The sequence below is a fragment of the Hoplias malabaricus genome, chromosome 9, assembly GCF_029633855.1.
Source record: "Hoplias malabaricus isolate fHopMal1 chromosome 9, fHopMal1.hap1, whole genome shotgun sequence".
Classification (NCBI taxonomy): Eukaryota; Metazoa; Chordata; class Actinopteri; order Characiformes; family Erythrinidae; genus Hoplias; species Hoplias malabaricus.
The window spans coordinates 33,575,213-33,593,950 of NC_089808.1; the positions used below are offsets into that span (position 1 = coordinate 33,575,213).

Consider the following 18,738-nt stretch of genomic DNA (forward strand, 5'->3'; position numbering starts at 1 on the left):
AACCACTTAAGTCGAAACAAGGCTTTATACAGTAAATGGGAGATGTGTCGTAACCAAGAAACATAGTAACTCGGGACTGACGTAACCCGAGGACCTCCTGTACAAAATTATGTAAATAATCTTTAACAGTTCTGTAGAAGATGTGTCTTCCACACATACATGCCACCCTAGCACCACTTATGCTTCTTCATGGAGTGTGAAAGCAAAAATATGCTAGATTGCTTTTTTATGCACTCCAACTCTGCCTTGGTAAAATATCAATATAGCAGAATATCAAGTATATATGGGAAAAACAATTCATTTAGCATCTTTTATGACACTAAAGTGATGGGCAGAGGAAGACAGAGTGTGGGAGAGGCCAGAGACAGAAACCATGACAGGAAGGTACAGAGAGGCTGAGCTGGGAGTGGAAGAATAGGAGTTTATTTGTGCAAAGCTTATGAAAATAACTTGCAAGGGTGATTGACGGAGGAGATCCCACAACAGATGGACTGGTTTAAAGTTGTGGGGAAAGTCTTTATTAAAGACAAATAAATGCAGACACTTGGGTTCACGAGGGTTGTTGCTCAGAAACAAAAACTCTGAAGACACCGGTTATAAATGTTGATAATAAGGACACTGTGAACACTAAGAATAGGTGACGGGAAGCAAGCTGTCTGATGCATTAAAAAGAGACAACAAACAAATATGCCTGGAGATTGCAAAACACAATTTATTAAAAAATACCATAATAAATAACAAGTCATATACACTCGTAGTCCCGTAATCACAAAAAAGTAAGATCAAACTATTTTTGATTCACACCACATTAAAGGTATCAACACAAGACCCAACAGAAAGGCAAAATACCCCAAAAAGTATGATTATGTAGTGTTAGACCTGAATTTAAACCGTTCAGCAGCACAGAGAGAAAGGAAACGATGTATAATGACAGTAGACATAAACTAAATAGCTACCTGTGCATGTCTGCTGTTTCTCTTGATAAGTGTATGTATGTCAGCATGGGTAGTTTAGTATATAACACAGTGAAGAAACTTCTAGCAGGCCTTATTGCTTTACAGTGGTAATACAGGTACACGTCTACATCTTTTGCTAAATGTATGTACTTCTGAGTAGATTGAAACTGAGCTTAAACATTTCTATTAATGTCTTATATATTTTACATAATGTCATGAGAATATCAACGTAGTAGAATTTTAGAGTCATGCTATAATTAATATTACATCACATATGTGCAGTTCGTTATACAGTGCCATATACATTCAGCAAATACCAAACAAGCTAAACGATGTTTAGCTAAACGTTGTTCTTCATTCAAGTCCCTCGCCTACCTACCTACCCTGCAGATGCTTGAAAAGTGCAGAGGTAAATTATTACAGAGCAAAACATGTAGCAGCCAACACCAAACTTCAAGCTTTAAAATGGTAGAACAGTTAGGAAGAGGAACTCTACATTGCTAAAACATGGTTGGATTCAATCGCAGGTTTATTAAACCAACAAACAAACAAAAAAAAGAATAGTGTTTGAATATATTACTCTGTGATTTGTGATCATATATGCCCTTTGTTTAAAAAAATGGCTAAAAATAATTACATGTGCAGCAGTTCAATATTCTTTATGTAAACTCATCAGTCCCGGCTCGAGATATTTTGGAAATTGACTTTCTAGACTGTCTGCCATTTTTTAAATGACCTTAAAGCACACTGGGTAAATAGGTTGCACAAGCAATCAACAACTCTGATTGGTTTCTGCTGATTTCATTTTATCATTCATTCAGGAGGTTATTCTAATAAATACTAATTTCTTAAAAATAAAGAGTACAATTCCCAAATGAAACTTTAAAAAAATTAGGTAAAAAAAATGTATAAACTATAAATCAAGCACTTAAAAATATATAATCAAGCTTCACCTGATTATTCCTGTCCAAGCCATAAAAGGCCATGTTACGCAAAAAGGTAAACAAAATAACCAGGAATTAGAACGGTCTAAACGTAAGGTTGAGAAGTCTAACATGTGCATGACACTGTCGTATGAGCAAATAACAGGCATTATGTTGGCAATTAAATTTACTTTTACCCTTTTAAATAAGTGAATCTGTAATTAAAGTCCTTATTAAAGCCATGTGTACCTGTGATTATTCAACTTTTTATTTATTTTATTTTTTTTTCACACTCTTTCTATCTGCCTTTACTCAAAAGCCATTCCAAATGATAATCCAGTCTGATCAAACTGAAATATGACTGGCAGTGAATAGGCACTTCAAAAATGTATTAAAACTTTGATTTGTAGCACAAATAAGAGCTACAGACTAATAAAAGCACCAAATTCATTGGCCCATAGAGTACATCTGTAGTTAAAGCCCATCTTTTATTACTCTGTCACAATATGAGTATCTTTCCCTTCTTAAACCTTTAGCTGTCAACACAACTACAATGTACAATGTCAAACAGGTTTTTTTAAAGAATATTAAAAAGCAATCAAACAAACAGTAAAAATAGAATCTAGACCTTATATTTGGCGATGTTAACATATGTGTATATATTCTGTTTTAGGGTAAATTCCTTAGAGGCTAAGAACTCAACTTCACATGTTTTTTACACCTGAAAAAGCCAAGAAATTGAGATTAATAATAAATAATTAATCTGGCAGAATGTAGTGTCAGAATCGCAATTTAAGACAAAAGGCACAAAAAAACAAGTTTCAGACAAACGTAAGAATATGGAATGCATCTTAATGGGAAAAACTATTGCCAGCAGATTCAAGTTGAGGATTTAGTGCTGTTTTGCTGCACAGGATCTGTCTGGGCTGTGTTTGCATCTGTGGGTGTGGGGGGTGTTTAGTGCGTGCATTTTGTGTGCTGAGTTAGTGTTGAGGCTGTCTGGCACTGTCCTTAGTTTTTGCCAGAGGTCATGGCTCACCTCTAGAGCCATCAGCCACCAGCTCCACTAAGCCACAGATAAAACGCCCCGGAGCCCACTCTTCCTGCCAGTCACTCACACAAACCCAAACCAGGAGGAGGAGGAGGGGCAAGGCCCCGTTCAAACTAATGAGCGTTACCCTGGAAACAACAAACCCTTTAATTCAATCGTACCCCTGACGGTCGCTTATGTAGTGAATACAAACCATGACATTCAGTGGCTGTTTATAAAGCTCTCAATATAAAACTAACAAACAAAACACATTTCATCCAAACTGAAAAGTAGACTGAACTTCCAACGATTCCATGAGACGTGAGCCGTGACGGGCCTTAAACCTTGGAAAATGACGGTATCAAATCCGATACACTGTGGCTGAGTACACTGACAGAGCAGAACCTGAAAAATATTGGAGTTTTGATACCTCAGAAGCATTAGGCCACAGTGGAGAAACTGAGCAGAAGAGAAGAGAGCAGTGTAAAGGATGTGTGTCCAGGAGCTCTTCTGTCTGGCTACACGCGAGAATTAGAGGCATAGTCCAAGCTCAGTGGCCGTCTGCTTCTGAATGGCAGGAACCACAGGAGCTTCCAGCGAGTGCCAAACACCTCGGCCAGAGACTGCTGCCAGGAGCGCCGCGCGCCGCTAACAGCCAGACAAAAACCAAGCAGCACTTCAGTACTCAGCAATATTATTCATGTACAGTACTGGGAAAAAAGTGTTATTGCCAGTAAAGTATTGTATAATATTAAAATGAAATTCAAATTCGTGTCAATACAGTCAAAATTAACAGTAATTTCTTGTTTCCTATTGTAGTTGATATCTGGCAAATCAGCTACTTGGGGGAAGGAGATGAATACACATTATTTGTAGGGGTGTAATAATGCATCAACACATCCTAATACATTTATCTAGAGATGGTGATTTGACTTTATAAAATATGCAATGGAGAAATTTAGAAATTAAGAATAGATCATATTTTATCATCATAATATTCAATTAACCGCGACCCTGAAATGGAGAAGCGGAGAAGAAAATGATGATGATGATGATGATATTCAATTAAACATATATTTGTTTTTGGTCAAAACAATAATTTTAGCTAATTTTCAAGCGCAAAATTCCAAATAGTTTGCAGCATAAATACTCCCTCCATTATGACTTAGGAACTCAGATTTTTCCAAATGGAAAAAACTATCAATTTGATGTGTAATTATTAAAATATGGTAAAATGATGATGATTTATTCCCTAAACAACTATAATCATAGTTCAAAGGAGAACACTTACATCCCATCGGAGGAGTGGGACATTTTCTCTATAGTGGTTGTGTCCTGTTACAATAAAAAGAGAAGACGGATATGAATGTTAACTGAGCAAAGCACACAATTCTTCACACATATGAACGATGGCAGACCTGCTGGATCTGTGATTTATAATACTTCTAATGACTGTAGATGCAGGCCTGCGTACTAAACCCCTTCCTCGCTGTTCCCACGCTGAGAACGAAAGACGCTACCGCATGCATCGAAACAAAAGAGAGACAGTGAAGCTGTCAGCAGGGAGAACCCCTTAGTGCCCTCTTCACCTTGCCAAGTTGGCACAGGGGCAAGAGGGCATCTGCATGTGGACAATAGGCCTGCATGCGTCGGCCTAGTGAAATCCCCCCTGCATGACAGGTGAGGGGGTGAGGCAAGCCCAACCAGAGACAAAGAAGAAACACTGCAGCTGAGTATGTAAATGAGGCAGGGTTAGCTCCACTACCAAGGAACCTATTTGTGGAGGAGTGAAGACGGCAAAAGAGTGGAGTGAGACTAAAACTCATAAGGGTCCAAAGATATTACTGGGGAATGTAGATTGTTATTATGTAGTTCCTGAAGTGAACAATGCAAGAAAAATAAATAACTATGCATACAAACAAAAAAAAATGTGTATATAAATATAGGCTCTCGGACGTTATTTAAAAAACACTGCAATAATCCGAGAAAGCTTTACAACAACCCAGAAGTCATCATTCATTAATTCAATAATTGAAGGAACTCCAGGAGAAAGAATCATTTAAATTTCCTCTGTTCTTCACATAATGCTCTGAAATATAGGGTCCTTCTAAATCTGCATGCATCATTCAAACTTAACTGACATCATGAGATAAGAAACCTGATAAGTAACCGGCTTTGGCAATTCACTTGCTATGTCAAACACAAACACAGAGCTCGGTTTGAATAGCTGGTGTTATTATTGAATAGTGCTGAACATCATCACTTCAAACAGGAATTGACAGTGGAATACAAAACAACAATAAATGTTACTCAGAGAAAAACTGTTTACATCCAGAATTTCATCCTTTAATCAAATATTAGTCAACCTATGAATCAGGTGTAAAATATATTCATCAAGTCAAGACTAAATAGGAATCCCAGAAGTCAAGATAAACTCAGTTGCCTTCATTATGAAGGTGTGAGGAGAGCATCTTATCAGGGATCAATGCTTAAGTTTGGCAACTTTCAACAGAGCAACTGACACGCAAGCTACCGGCTAACCATCCCATCAGCCACTAAATCCAATAGTACTCCATATTAGATGACGGTGGGGCCAGAGAGCGGATTGTGTGCACTGGAGCAGGCTTTGTCCCCATGAGGAAGAGAAGGCCCCAAAGGTTATGGAGGGGTTACATCTTATAAGGCAGCTTAGGTTGATCAGCTAACGACAACAGCAGCTAGGAAAACACAGACTAGGCCAGGGAATCCAATCAAGGAGAGGACAGATCATTTGCTGCCAAGAGATGTACTCAGGGACATCCGGGGACACAGTAAACAATTTCACACATTAATGTGATAATAAACGTGCTAAACGGCTACTTCTCCTGGAGGTCTTACTGCATCTCATCAGCAGGTTTCTTTCTTAATCCATCTTGGCCACAGACATGTATGCTCTATGAGGCATGTAATGCGGATGGTTAGATTGTTTGGTGTCTTGAGGATAACACAGCCTCTAGTGTTCAAATACAAAAATCACAGCTGTCAATAGGGAAATGAAAAAGCAGTGCTGAATATTGCAGATGGTAAATAGATGGTATCTATGGACAGTTCTGCAGCCGATAACAAAGGTTCAGTGCTTTGCAAGTGCATGATTTATATTGCCTGTAAATGATGACAATAATAATTATATATATATATCTATTATATATAATAAAAATACACACACACACACACCCACATACACATACTATCTCCTTGTTATTTTTGGTGAATTCAAAGCGAATAAAATTTTTTGTTTTTAATCATTCTTGAAATGCAACCAGACAAAACTACGGTTGTGTATTTACGATTCAATATTTTGCTTCCATTTACAATGATTTCCAATTTTTGCAATGATTTTAGATTTCCAATTACACATAAGCTAATTCCATGCATTAAAAACCAAGACTGACAATGTGTATGTTTGCAAGCATGTTAAGTAGAAACAAGTGAAATAGAAAGAGCCTTTCCACAACAACAGGTGGAGCTGCAGGTTGTAGTAGACATGACTGGGAAATGGAAAAATAGATTAGGGTAACGAGTGCTCTCATTTTCTGGGTTGTGGTCATTTTGTGAATTTAAGTAGGTCACACCTAATCCTCTTTTCTCTGGTCCTCACATGAAGTCGTCAATTAAAGGATCAGAGTCAAAAGTGATTATGCTACCCCTGACCCCCACCCCACTCCACCCCCTCCCCAATCAGCCACAATGTCAGCATTATCAACAGAGAAAGGAGAAGAGGGAAAAAGGAGGATGTGTTTGTTTTTACTCAGAAAGACATCGCCTTTATCCTTTGAGGCAATTTGGTCTTTCAGGCCAGTCCTCCAGCAAAGATGGAACCCATTAGTCATTGGATGTGGGGGCTAGAAACAGTCTGCACGAAACGTGTACATAGCATCCAACTGAGAAAAAAAAACTGTGGCTAACTTTGCTTTGAGAGCTGTGGAACAGCTTTATTTCCAGAGGTCACCAGAATGTTTCAGAGGCTGGCAGCTAAAGGCAGAGGAGCTGTGAGGTTAAGGAGTCTTAACACAATGGGTAACAATAAGGATGCTGAGTACAATAACCTATCACACCAGCCCAATATAGCTTATCAGAATAACATGCTTATTTAAATCTGCTTCACAAAAGTGAATAAAGAATGCTATTACAAATGCACTGTTACTGTCTCAAGAGGCACAAGGACACCATTATACAAAAGGTACATTCTTGACAGTAGCGCAACATAACACTCAGCCTAGTTAATGAAGTATATTACAATCAATGTTTATTTATATAGTCAAACCAAATCCCAAGTTCCAATGCACATGACTTTTATTTTATTTAATATCCAGATCTGAAGGGAGTAGATTAATAGGAGCAGGACTGAGCATCCCTGATGTACACAACTGCATTCTGTTTAAAAGTCTTTAAGTAACAAGGACTCCTTTTGTTTTCAAGTAACCAACTTAAGGAATATTCACCTCAGTGATCAGTCATTGCAGCCCTACTAGTGTCTCCCTTGCTCTCTACTGCCTTGATCCAAAACCACTTCAAAGGGAAATGGCTACACACAGTGAACACCAGCTATTCAGACTTTATAAATAAGGCTTCCCCTTTAAATGAGAATGTGTGTTACTGTGTCAGTGGAAGAAAAGCGTGTGAGTAAAAGCATGTTAAGAGGAGTTTGAGAAAGAGAGCGAGAGAGAGAGAGAGAGAGAGAGAGAGAGAGAGAGAGGTGCACTCACAGCGAGGATTCCTGTAATCTGTGAGTAGAAGAGACTGCTCATGCCTCCAAACATAATCAAGCCCATGAAGCAGGACAAGCGCAGCAGTGCTAACTCATGATGCACCGCAAATTGTTCCTAAAAAAGAGGAAGAGAGTGTATCAGTACACACAACATATCACCAACATACAACCACACCTCAACACCCAATCCCTAGTCACTGTTCCAACCTGGTAACCCCACCACCCCCACCCCTCACAAAAATATGAGATTTCCACAGGGCTCATTAGGATGGATTGTTGTTTTTAGCACAGGTTCTATGCTCCATGTTCATTTGCCTGGCTTTAGGCTCTCTCCATGCCTGTATCACTCCAAACACACATCCCAATTCAGCATTTACTGCCCAACACTGAAAAGTCAGGCTTTCCAGGAGATAACACCCATATCTCTCCTGCACAGGCGTTTCAGTGTGTACCCCCCCCCCCCCCCTCTTGCTTCTCAGCTGGGTTCATTTACTTACACACAATGTGGCATAAACAAACAATAACAGGAAATGAGATACTACAGGCTTTATTTGCCGGCTGGCAGCTACTGCCAAGGAGATGGCTCAGCTGTTTCAGCTGTTATTATGAAGGCATTGATTAGTCCAGGCAAGAAAATGAATGAACTGCTAATGCAAAGCCAACACAGAGAATAGATATGACCATTTATCCATTCCAGGTGGGTTCGTTTCTTTCTTTAATATTTCGTTACAACTTATAAAACATATATAGAACGTTTTTTGTGCCTCTTTTTCTCTGTAGATTCACACACAGTTCAGGGACATTTGGACATTCATATTACAGAGGCAAAATTAACTGCCTTCATGGCTATGGACGATACGATTACCCATCTGATTGTTGATCAATGTACTGAAGTATGCTTTACGTGAAATCTAAGTACTGCTGAATACACTTAAAAATCCCTATATACATCTTTCGAATACACTGTATTCAACCAGCCCCCTCCAGACCGCAGGCTGTTAGATTCTAATGTGTTCCCAGGAACAAGAGACTCCACTGTGAACTGAGCTCAGGACATGCCACCTGAACTCCTGAATCATATTTATTTCTACATTACTGGACATTTCAGTCACTACAATGTATAAATATGTTATTCTATTTACAGTTGTGGCAATAGGAACAGAAATCACAGTGAGTTATTAGACAACATCCATGCCTAAGATGGTTGGTTGTTTTTTTTTTTTTCAGAGTAGCGCTGGGCAAATAATCAAAACATTAATTAAAATCTACAAGTAGAACTTCTAATCGACATAATCTTGTGTATATCGATTTCCTCCCACTGTGCATTTATGTACTGTCCCTTTAAAATCACACTACCAAGCTCTGGTCATGTGATTCGTCCACATGGAAGCAACCTAAACATAGAGGTCAACCAAGTGACTCGAGCAGCTTGTACCAAAGAAAAACACAGCGTCTGTGGTTTGGATGTGCTCTGTTTTGACTATAATTAATACGACACTGAACAAAAAGAAGTCAAATGTAAACACTGAGAAAAAACACTTTCAGCGACCAAAGCACAATCACACACCAGAAATACACAGCTCCCAGCAACATGAGAAATATATCCCATATTTAATACTGGAGCACATTTACTGTAAAAGCCTCCTCACTGAACTATAAGTGTCAAAAATACAAAAACAATATAATAATTCATGAATTGTAATCATGGTAAAACGTATAATTAATTGTGATATTGCCCTGGTTTTGGTTTCACCTGGTCCACTGTGGTCAGAGGCTGGAAGTAGTAGTACTGGCAGAAATCCAGCACCAGAGTGTAGAGACTCAGGACCTGAGTATAGAAACACAACTGCAGAAAGAGCCAGTGGTTATCTTCACCTACACAGTTATTAATCCTGGAAAAAGGGGAGGGAAAAAACAGGCAGAGTAAATGACCACATAATTTCATTATACATCAGAACATCTAAAGAATGAAGTTAAATAAAACACACTGAAGCACTAAATGTTGCACAATAATACTTACTTTAATAAGAAGAAAAGGGGAATAGAGAGTAGGCAATAAATGGAGATGCGGTAGAATTAGACAGGAATGGATAAGCTAAGCCAAAGCTTAATTCAAACGGAAGAAAAATGATATGGCTACTTTTTTCTCCCCTTCCTCTCTCTCTTGGCCATTACAGGCGATGACAGCGAGTCACGATTTGCTGAGTCCAGACAGACTAAGGCCTTCTTCAGCCGTACTGTACCACTTTGCTCTGGGCTAACGGTCACACACTCTTCTGGTCATCTGATATCTCCTCCCCCTCTATTTTACGTTTCTATAGAGGCCTTATTAACTTCACACAAACACATACTGTCCAGCTGCAACACAACCCTGTCTGGAGATTGGGGTTCTTTAAGGTTACATGCTCAGTCTTGGGCAAAGGGTCAAACACATTTGGCCATTCTCAACTGTGTTCTTCTTTGTTTATTTTTCAGGTTTGTTCAAGATGGAAGCAAAGCTTTGGACAGTCAAAATAAAGCACAGTTATAACAGTGTTACTTGTTTTATAGAGCTCCAGACTGCAAGCTTTATGCAAGAATGCCTAAACCACATATGACTTCAGAACTGAGTGGATCAGGTTGCCAGTGTTAATGAATGCTGGAAAGTGTCTTTGACCGCAGAAAAATCACACTCCACTGCACTCGTGAGGTTACTTCATTTTGTGAGCATGAAGACAAGCATTAGTGAACTATAATCTTTGTAGTCTAGGATTTATTCTAATTTCACCAACAATACGAATTTTACAGCTACAGACAAAGATGGAAAACGGAGAGAATCACAAAAAAAAGGTTTAGACTTTTAGGCTTTTGACAGAGATCACATGAAGCAGCCCCTCACAGTCAAATGTTTACAGTACTGTCTAAAAAAAACTATGGGATAGTGTTATAGATGTGCATGGATTGTCAGAAGAAAAACAACATTTAGATATTTTCCAAATACTAAATATATTTACATGAACACAAATAAATGATAAAAACTGATTAAACAGCACTAAGGACTGTTTTACAATAATGCGCAGTGAATCAGACTGTCTCCATTTCAGAGACAGAAGGGTTAGTTTTAGCACTGATAATAAAGCACACTGTTAAAATATCTTAATTCATCCATCCATTATCTGTAAGCGCTTATCCATTTCAGGGTCGCGGTGGGTCCAGAGCCTACCTGGAATCATTGGGCGCAAGGCAGGAACACACCCTGGAGGGGGCGCAATTCCTTCACAGGGCGACACACACACACACATTCACTCACACCTACAGACACTTTGGAGTCGCCAATCCACCTACCAACGTGTGTTTTTGGATTGTGGGAGGAAACCCGAGCACCCGGAGGAAACCCACGCGGACACAAGGAGAACACACCACACTCCTCACAGACAGTCACCCGGAGGAAACCCATGCGGACACAGGGAGAACACACCACACTCCTCACAGACAGTCACCCGGAGGAAACCCACGCGGACACAGGGAGAACACACCACACTCCTCACATAAATATCTGAATTGTCATATATAAATATATAGCTCAAAGGTCAAATGTCTTTAAGTGGAATGAGTAGGAACATGGGTTCCATTGTAAAATTGTGAAAACCTTGCTAGAAAAATATCTCCTAAAACCCAACAACCCTAATCCAAAGTATCCTGATGACACTGTTACCAGAAAATACTAGAATACACCGTAATCACTTCTTCTTACCAGGGGCAGTGATGGTCCATGCGCCGGACACAGTGTCCACAGCGGCTGCAGTGGTGGGACCTTTTTGGCCTCATCATGTTACATTTATTGCACAGCTCCCAGTGTTCACGCTCTAAAATGAAACAGAGAGCGAGCTGAGTAATGCAGGTTTTTTTATTTGACTACTACAGTCAAGCTGAATCAGTCACACTCTGGAGCTTATTAATGTAGTAGCAAACCTGGTATCAATTTATCGGTTGATGTGGGGTTTTTTTTGGGGGGGTGATCTGAAATCACCAACTGCCCATTACATTTTTATGAAAATTACATGAGGCATGGACTAACAGAAATGCTACTGTAAGTTAAGTGCATTTTGTCTTTGCACTTTTATTTTGAAATAAGTCACAAAGTACTGACTGCTATCAAGAATGTGATGTTCTTAGAGTGTGTTCTATTGAGCATACTTACATAGTACTGTACTTACATGAAGCAAAAAAAAAATTAAATTAGAGACATTAAACAATCAATAACTTCTAGATCTTAACAGGTCTTTAACATGAGTATGTCATTATTAACACACAGGTGTGCTGGACAGCAGCAAGGGGAAATCCATGTTTAGGAGCAGGATAATGACCTCCAACACTGATCTCAGGATCTTAGCTGATTAACACATCAGGAACTATGAGAGTTCTCAACTGAAAGAAGAGCTGATCTTATGACTGATAACAAACCAATTCCTTCTTCTGCAGGCCACATTCGCACAGGTACCTTTTAAGACGTAAAAGCAGATCATGAATCTGTTGTAATGCATCACATTACAAAGACAAATCCCCAAGAAAGCTACTCTATTTGAAACTATTGGGATATATAAAGTGCAATTAAACATAAAAGGTTTAAGCATGGCACCATGACTTCTGTGACAAGTTAAACATTCACCTCTTTCCATTCCCACTGGTACAGCTCATTTCAGCTTACACGACCTTGTCACGTCAGTCGACTCAAATCTTTTTGGGGTACTTTTCTAACACCATTACAGCAAGTGGATATGTGCTAATCTCACCCACATCCAGCTCCATAAAAGCTGATCAGGCTTAACTAGCTTAGTGCCAGGCAGGTAAGGTGATGAGCTCCTCTCTGATTCTACTGAAGCTTTCAGAGAACTGCCACAGCTTACAAATCCACATCCCTAAACGGATCTAGTAGCTCATGATAGGGGTGGAAGCAGGGCAGCTGAAGACTGATGCTTGAGGAAATGAGAGCAAAAAGCTGTCTGACCACACTTACACATTCAGACCACTGTTTACCCTCTTATACTTTTTTTATTATTATTATTAGGCTTTAAAATATTGTGAGCAGTAATAACATTTTAAACATTATCCTTTGACAGGTTACTTCATTCTCAAAACAATGCTACCGTTTGGGAGAATCAGAGTTGAGCATATAGTATTCTTGACTGAAATCAACACAACACTGCCCTCTGCTGGCCATTGCGCAAAATGACAAGAAGCAAGTGCTACATTTCTGTTTGCATATATAATATCCCATTACAAAATTAAGAAGAAAAAAGTGAATCTTAGTTGGTTGAACCTAAACAACAATTTGGAAGGAAGTGAAATTATTAGTTTCAATTCTAAGCATTACTCATGAGTTGTAGTTGACATCACAGTACAGAGTAGCTGCCATATTGTTTAATATAAAGAAAATTGTTTAAATTAAAGAAATGCAAGTATGGATCCCTAGCCCATTTATCCATGGCACGTTTGTAAACAGAGCTCTGTTCTCTGTCAGTCAGTGCATCCAAATATAGTGCCATACTCCACACATAGTGCACATCACAGACAATAAAAATAATAATACAGACCATAATTAGACATTTATTAAACTCTGAAAATTGACTTTCATAGCTCACTAAAAATTATTTTCAACATACAACGCACTTTGTGAGTGTACAAATGGTTATTTTATGACTGATATTGTGCCCTACAGAAGGCGTAGGGAAACATTTGGGATTTTGCCTCGATTTTGCTTTCTCAAAAACCAAGAAATATGTGCCTTGTTCTTTAGTCTTCTACACACTAAAACAAACACGAGTGAAATAAGATGATTATTGAAATGGGTATATTGTGTGTGTATGAATAATAAAGATTCAGACAGAAAAGCAGGGAAAAGCATTAGACTATGCTAACAGGTTATGCTAACAGTTTTGTAGTAGATTGAATGGCAAAAATGCTAAAATGGCTAGCCAAATTGAACTGTCTTTTCCTCATTATACTCCACAGTGCGATATTTTACCACCCCGACACAAAGAGGCGGAGGTATTCTGTGCTTTGGGGTATTGTTAAAACTCTCGAGCACAAGGAGAGGAGCCGTGTATAAATTTATCCCTCTTTCCCATTCGTTTTTGCTGTGCTCTGAATCCAGCCCTTCCACCCCCAATATGGCACTGCAACCCATGAATACATATAATTAGATGTGGTAATCAATCATATCTAGCCAAAATTTTCACCCTAATATAATTCAGAAGGATTGCATTAATGTGAATTATAAACAATGTCAACAACCTTTTTAAATGTAGCTTCTTCCAATGCAGTAAAGATTTCTCAATGATTTAGTACACAATAAATTGTGGAGCTGCTAGCAAAGTGACTATTTATGATCATTGCTGCTTTTCTTTTGCAAAATAAAAGCAATTAATTACCCGAAAGAGGGATTTTGGGATCTTGAGCAAGACGTCCAGGATCAGCTGTGGAAGCCCTTAACAATGCAGTCACACATAAGAGTGATGCTAGATAGTAACCTAGATGTAGAGAGAGACAGAGAGGAATTAGAAAACAGAATTTACTAAAAGAGAAACAAAATCTCCAATGACAGATCCAAAAAGCACTGATTACACCAGGTCATTTTATGTAGCATGTATGCACTCTGATGAGGCAAAACCACACTGCTTGTGTTCATTAGGCAAATGTGGTCCAAATAAGACATTTTAACCCAAACTGCAAATCCACCTCAGAACCACATACATAATGTTGTATTGTTGCTATGCCTTTCAAATATATAGAGGATATATAGAGGATATGTTTACATTTTTGAAGTTCAATGGAAATTCCAAATCAACCAATGTATTCATTGACTAAATCCTACACCTGTGTTTGATTATTGATCTGTTTTCTATTTTTCTGTATTAAATACAACCTAACTTTCCATATTCTTTACGTAAATATTATAACTGTATAATTAACTAGGTGTCGAAGCTTGCTAAAAATCAACTTACATGTGGATTAACATGTACATTCATAGTATGAATGAGTTCAGTATCTTCAGCATTATACAGTCATGGATGTTATGCTACTTATTCCTTACAGTTCTTCAGAATTACTGTGGACGGTTCCTTACAACAAAGGAAAAACTACACAAAGGCAAATTTAAAGCAGGGGCATATTTTATAAATCTGAAGGCTTTATAAAATTTGTGAAAACCTGCTCATCCAACAATTACTCTGAAATGTATTTATTAATTTGTTGTTTTGCCAAAAACTTTGCAGCAATGTAATACAAGATGCACATGTAACTTCACAGACTATGTAAACCTGCAATGGCTACCCACAGGATTAGCTTTACATTATAGTACCATTCATAGGCAAGAATGCTTTCCGCCTTTCAGTAAAGTGCCACGCCTTCTTGAGTGTAACTGCGCGTGAGAGATCAGATTAAACACTCCAGCATTGCTGTGAAACTTCAGGGCTCCAGTTCCACACACTTTCTGAACGCATGTGCCGGTTAGGGTAAAGGTTACTCATAATTACACTTACTGTCTCACTAGACAAACCAGTTTGATAACTCTGGGTTGATCAGATAAGCTCTAAATCAGTTCCCCTAGTTCCACGGCTCAAACTGGAATGTTAAGGCATTTTTTAAACATGTGAGTAAATGCAGGTCATGAATGTAAGTGTAGTCACGCCTACAGAACAGGATGTATGGGTACACTATGTGACGGGATACAAGTCTGAGATTGTGGTCAGCAGGCACTGATCCTAAAGTTTGTTTTTTTTCAGAATCTGAAGGTATATAATTAATTAATGAAAACCAAACAGTTCAAATCAATGAAAGTAAAGTATTTTAAAATATAAAAAAAAAAACAAGACAAATATCTAACTTTGTATACTCTTACGTTCTATATACTTGTGCCTTAACTGTAAGAACCTTCAAATAATCATCAACTCCAAAGGATCTGCATCCCACTTAATTTGTCCAAACAAGTTTGGGTAGTAATACAGTTATAACAGGGATACAGCCTGTATTTCTTTATGGCCCGTGTCCCGTAAAACACTATCCCAATTCATATGTAAAGCTAACAATTCACACACTGATGAAGGAGTTAAATAAGTGGGGTTTAAGCAGAGGACTATCCAAACTCTGACAGTCACCGACTCTCCAGGTCCAGAGTTGTGCACCCCTGATAAACATCATTGTTTAATTTCACATGAATTAAAATAATAATACAAATGTGTGCCCGTCTGAATACACTGCATTGCAATAAACGCTTGTTAATATCATAAAAATGTTGAAAGGCAATGTTTGGGCTGAATCACCAGTTTACTCACAGACCACTAGTGTTCCTGGTATATTTCCTTCAGCATAGTGTGGCAGAAGCACCAACTTAGGGATAAAAAACGTGTTGTACAGCCATACAAACAGCACCATGCTGAGGCAGAACCAGCCCATGGGGTCCACCACAAAGTGCAGTCGGAGCTTCATCCTTCTGCATAACACAAGGTTCAGGGACACAGCAAGTCTCTCCTGCTCCCAACCAGGGTTTTGACTTCAGATCAATGGTGGGACACTGTAATACAGTTTAAATGGAACGTATTGATTTGTAAGAAGCTGGATATGAAAAATGCATCACCTAGAAATAGAACATTTATGCAAGACCTAATGGTTGCTGGAGGCCCTCACTCAGTAAAAACAATAAGAAATCTCCACAGTTTGTGAGGCTGTAACAACTGGAGGAGACTTTTCTCAGCGTCCTCCATTTTCTTCTACGTATACAATGATAGACTTCTAATATACACAGATTCTATCTACACATAAGTGCTCAGTCTTTCAGGCAATGAAACATAGAAAGAATTTATTGAACTGAATCAATTATATGAATGACAGCTTTTGTAAAAATGTTGGAAATAAACATAGCGGGTTTATACAAATATCAGCCTCATTTTACTTACCTCTTTCTTAGTACTAATACACAGATAGAAGCAGCAATAATGTCCCAGTCATATTTAGCTGAAAGAAGAAAAAATTTCATTATTGTGGCTAAATAATAGTAAATAAAGTTACATTATTAATCCCTTAGGGTAACTGATCCTCTGCATTTAACCCATCAGTGGTAGTGAACTTATAAACACACAGTAGCGTGCAATGTTTTAGCCTTGGCACATATAATGAGTGAGCACACGCAAGTCCACATATGAAGACCGTGACGAAGGATAATTTACTACAGTTGTGTCTCGTGCTCTGTCGAATTATAAATGTGGTGACGGCCTTCAGAAAGCCTGGCTTCTCTAACGATAGTGCCGTCTCTCTGACTCTGGGTGTAAAGTTAAATAAGGGCACCCCAATGAGCTCCTCTGGGTCTACAGCAGAGACACTGAAGAGCTCCCCACTCAGCTCCAGCCCTGCCTCCTTTTTTCATACTGAGCCCAAATAAACACACCAGCATGGAGCACTCTCTGACTCAACATCACACACAACTGCCTCACCACAACAGTGTTTTTAAAAAGCGCAGCAGTGCCGTTTTAAAGTGAGAGAATGACACACTCACCCGAAGTCAGTTTGTCGCCTATAACTGGAAGAAGTCTGATAATGTTAGGGCTATTTCCTACAATATTTCTACGGTGGCCGCGAGGCAGAAAAAAAGAGCGTTTCCGTTGTTTTACCTGTTTCCCAATCCCCCTAGTGGCCACACCTGCCTAAAGATGGAAATAGACTGGAACAAACTAGCATTTTCCCCTGACCTAAACCTGCCGACAGAGGAGCACACCGAATTAAATTCTCTCAAAAATACGAGGCCTCGGGTGTTCCAGAAATTAGAAAATCAAAAAAGAGAAATTGCCTTATGTTTATGTTATTCTTATTTGTGCATTTTCTCTGTTCGCATTCCTCTTTTATCTGTATATGTTTTCTTCTAGTTTTATATTTTATTATTTTGTGTGTGTGTGTGTTGTCCCAATTTGACTCCAGAAGAATCACAGATATTGAAATAAATCAGAGGAGAATCAGAGATGCACAGGGCTTCTTTAAATAGTTGGATTGACGTTTTTTTTCTGAGTGCTTATTCAGGGCATAGCTTTGATTTGTAAGAGCTTATACCTGCTTTGTTTGACAGAGCATCAGAGTTATAATAAGGGGAATTATCGATGGGCTATGTCAATTATATACTTTTTCATTTGCTTTGTTGTTCTAAATGACATTGTGTTACATAATCCATTAATAAATTGTCTGTAACCGCTTATCCTGTTCAGGGACGAGGCGCATCTCGAGCCTACCTGGATTCACTGGGTGCAAGGCGGGAACACACCCTTAGAGGGGGTGCCAGTCTTAAACCTGTAAAATAAAAATCCAGGACCAAGGCGCTACATAAAATACTTCACACCTAAAGTTCACAAGTGTAAACATGTACAACTACACAAGACACATGCAACAACACAAGACCAGGAAGAACACTGCAATAAATAATAAATATTCTGGTGGGGGGGGCGGCACGGTGGCGCAGCAGGTAGTGTCGTAGTCACACAGCTCCAGGGGCTTGGAGATTGTGGGTTCGATTCCCGCTCCGAGTGACTGTGAGGAGTTGGTGTGTTCTCCCCGTGTCCGATTGGGTTTCCTCCAGGTGCTCTGGTTTCCTCCCACAGTCCAAAAGATCACACGTTGGTAGGTGGATTGGCGACTCAAAAGTGAATGTCTGTGTTGCCCTGCTCTGTGTTACTTTTCAGGTGACCAGCATTTCTAAAAATCCTAAAATTAAAAAAAAAAATTTGGATAAAATTTCTAAAATGTATTTTATTGGTCTCAATATTCTAATTTTCTGAGATAATAATAATAATAAACACTTGAAATATGTCGGTCTGTGTGTAATGAAGTTTCACTTTTTGAATGGAATTACTGAAATAAACTTTTTCATGATATTTTAATTTTATGACCAGCACCTGTGTGTGTAAAAATGGAGATAAATTGATATACATAATTATACAGTATCGCCTCAAAAATGATTATAAAATTAAATGCACGATTAGTAAATTACATTGATACCATTTTATCGATTCCCAGAACTTATTGAACGCCCGTCGTAGATAAGCTAGCATGCGGACTTTTATT

At 38.7% G+C, this 18,738-nt stretch overlaps 1 protein-coding gene across 2 annotated transcripts; it reads right to left on the reverse strand.

The window, feature by feature from the left end:
- Positions 1-697: 697 nt before the first annotated feature.
- Positions 698-17,986, reverse strand: zdhhc21 (zinc finger DHHC-type palmitoyltransferase 21). 2 transcript variants are annotated; one of them, XM_066680209.1, is made up of 9 exons: positions 17,910-17,986; positions 16,590-16,647; positions 15,969-16,207; positions 14,067-14,165; positions 11,390-11,501; positions 9,410-9,548; positions 7,655-7,771; positions 4,201-4,244; positions 698-3,557 (listed from the first exon to the last, which is right to left on the reverse strand). In XM_066680209.1, exons 3-9 carry the CDS (start codon positions 16,120-16,122, stop codon positions 3,428-3,430), a joined length of 795 nt encoding a protein of 264 aa, XP_066536306.1. In that variant the 5' UTR covers positions 16,123-16,207; positions 16,590-16,647; positions 17,910-17,986; the 3' UTR covers positions 698-3,427. The 2 variants fall into 2 exon arrangements, with proteins under 2 accessions (XP_066536306.1, XP_066536305.1); XM_066680208.1 differs by lacking the exon at positions 17,910-17,986 and adding an exon at positions 17,186-17,249.
- Positions 17,987-18,738: the final 752 nt, after the last annotated feature.

What these genes read in the sequence shown, in the direction of transcription:
- zdhhc21 (XM_066680209.1), bottom strand. Translation starts at nt 16,122, where the DNA reads ATGAAGCTCCGACTGCACTTTGTGGTGGACCCCATGGGCTGGTTCTGC. An exon ending in TCCCAAAATCCCTCTTTCGG is followed by an intron (nt 11,502 to 14,066) that starts GTAATTAATTGC and finishes GTTTCATTTTAG; the next exon opens with AGCGTGAACACTGGGAGCTG. An exon ending in CTCTGACCACAGTGGACCAG is followed by an intron (nt 7,772 to 9,409) that starts GTGAAACCAAAA and finishes CCTCTTTTTTAG; the next exon opens with GAACAATTTGCGGTGCATCA.